General features: G+C 45.6%; 1 protein-coding gene across 1 annotated transcript in view; it reads right to left on the reverse strand.

The window, feature by feature from the left end:
• The window catches only part of AP2A2 (adaptor-related protein complex 2, alpha 2 subunit), a gene marked incomplete at its 5' end in the record, with an annotated part of 29,036 nt that overhangs the window by 3,051 nt on the left and 25,050 nt on the right, over positions 1-935 (reverse strand). Inside the window, one exon of the mRNA XM_010136464.1 lies at positions 2-60. Within this exon, the coding sequence (XP_010134766.1) occupies positions 2-60 (59 nt within the window). The remainder of the gene's footprint in view (position 1; positions 61-935) is intronic.

The raw sequence follows: 935 nt of genomic DNA on the forward strand, positions 1-935 counted from the left end.
GCTGACCCTGTGCCCCCCCATCCACTGTGGGGTCAACAGGTTTTGTCTGGAGATTCAGGCGTAAGTAGTGGTTAAGGAAACCAACCAGCAAACTAGTAACTTAAAAAAAGCCAAATCCTCCAGTAAGCTACATGAGAAATTAGCATTGTGCCCACTCACTCTCTATATGCTACTGAATATTCGAAGCTCAATTCTTAATTCTTGTACAACAAAAAAAAGATTTGTTTTGGGTTTTGTTGCTCCATACTGACACATCTGGAAGCAATAACCCCCACAGTTTTCAGTTATTTGGATATTTTTTAAAAAAAGCTCCCTCAAAAAGGTATGGAGGCACATACAGACTTCACAATAAAACCCACTGGACTCTCTCATTAATCTCACCACTGTGACCGTTATAATGGTGCTTTGAGTCAAACAGGCTTGATTCTGTAGCATCCCAGAAATCCTGAATTTGCAAAACCAAGCATTAGGGTCAAATTGTAAATTAAGAGTTCAAAGTTTCATCTTCTTTGTGTCCCTGTGTTGTTCCACTTCCATCTCAAGTCTGAGTTTATCTGCTAATGCAGGGCTTGAAAGACACCTGTCCCGGTTTGGGCTAAACTTCCTGGTTTGGGCTGAAACTTCCTTGTTTTGAGTTCTGGACAAATAGGAATTATTCCCTGCAAGTGTGATGACCCCGCATTTAATTGGTTAAAAGAGGATCAGGTGAAACATTACGTGTTAAGGTTATAAAGCAGCACGCAGGGAGGAACTTCTCTCCCAGACTTCCACTCCTGCAGCAGGCAGCACCTCCTCCACATTGCTGACTGCCGAAGCCAGGCCTGCTTGGCCCAAGCGGGGCGCATCCAGACTGCCGGCTGCCGAGTTAAGCCGAGTTCAGGCCGAAAGCCCAAAGGTGTGCCTGCATCCCCCGGATCACTGGTCAAGGTCCCGGG

Source organism: Buceros rhinoceros, unplaced genomic scaffold (assembly GCF_000710305.1).
Source record: "Buceros rhinoceros silvestris isolate BGI_N320 unplaced genomic scaffold, ASM71030v1 scaffold20155, whole genome shotgun sequence".
In the NCBI taxonomy this organism is placed as follows: domain Eukaryota; kingdom Metazoa; phylum Chordata; class Aves; order Bucerotiformes; family Bucerotidae; genus Buceros; species Buceros rhinoceros.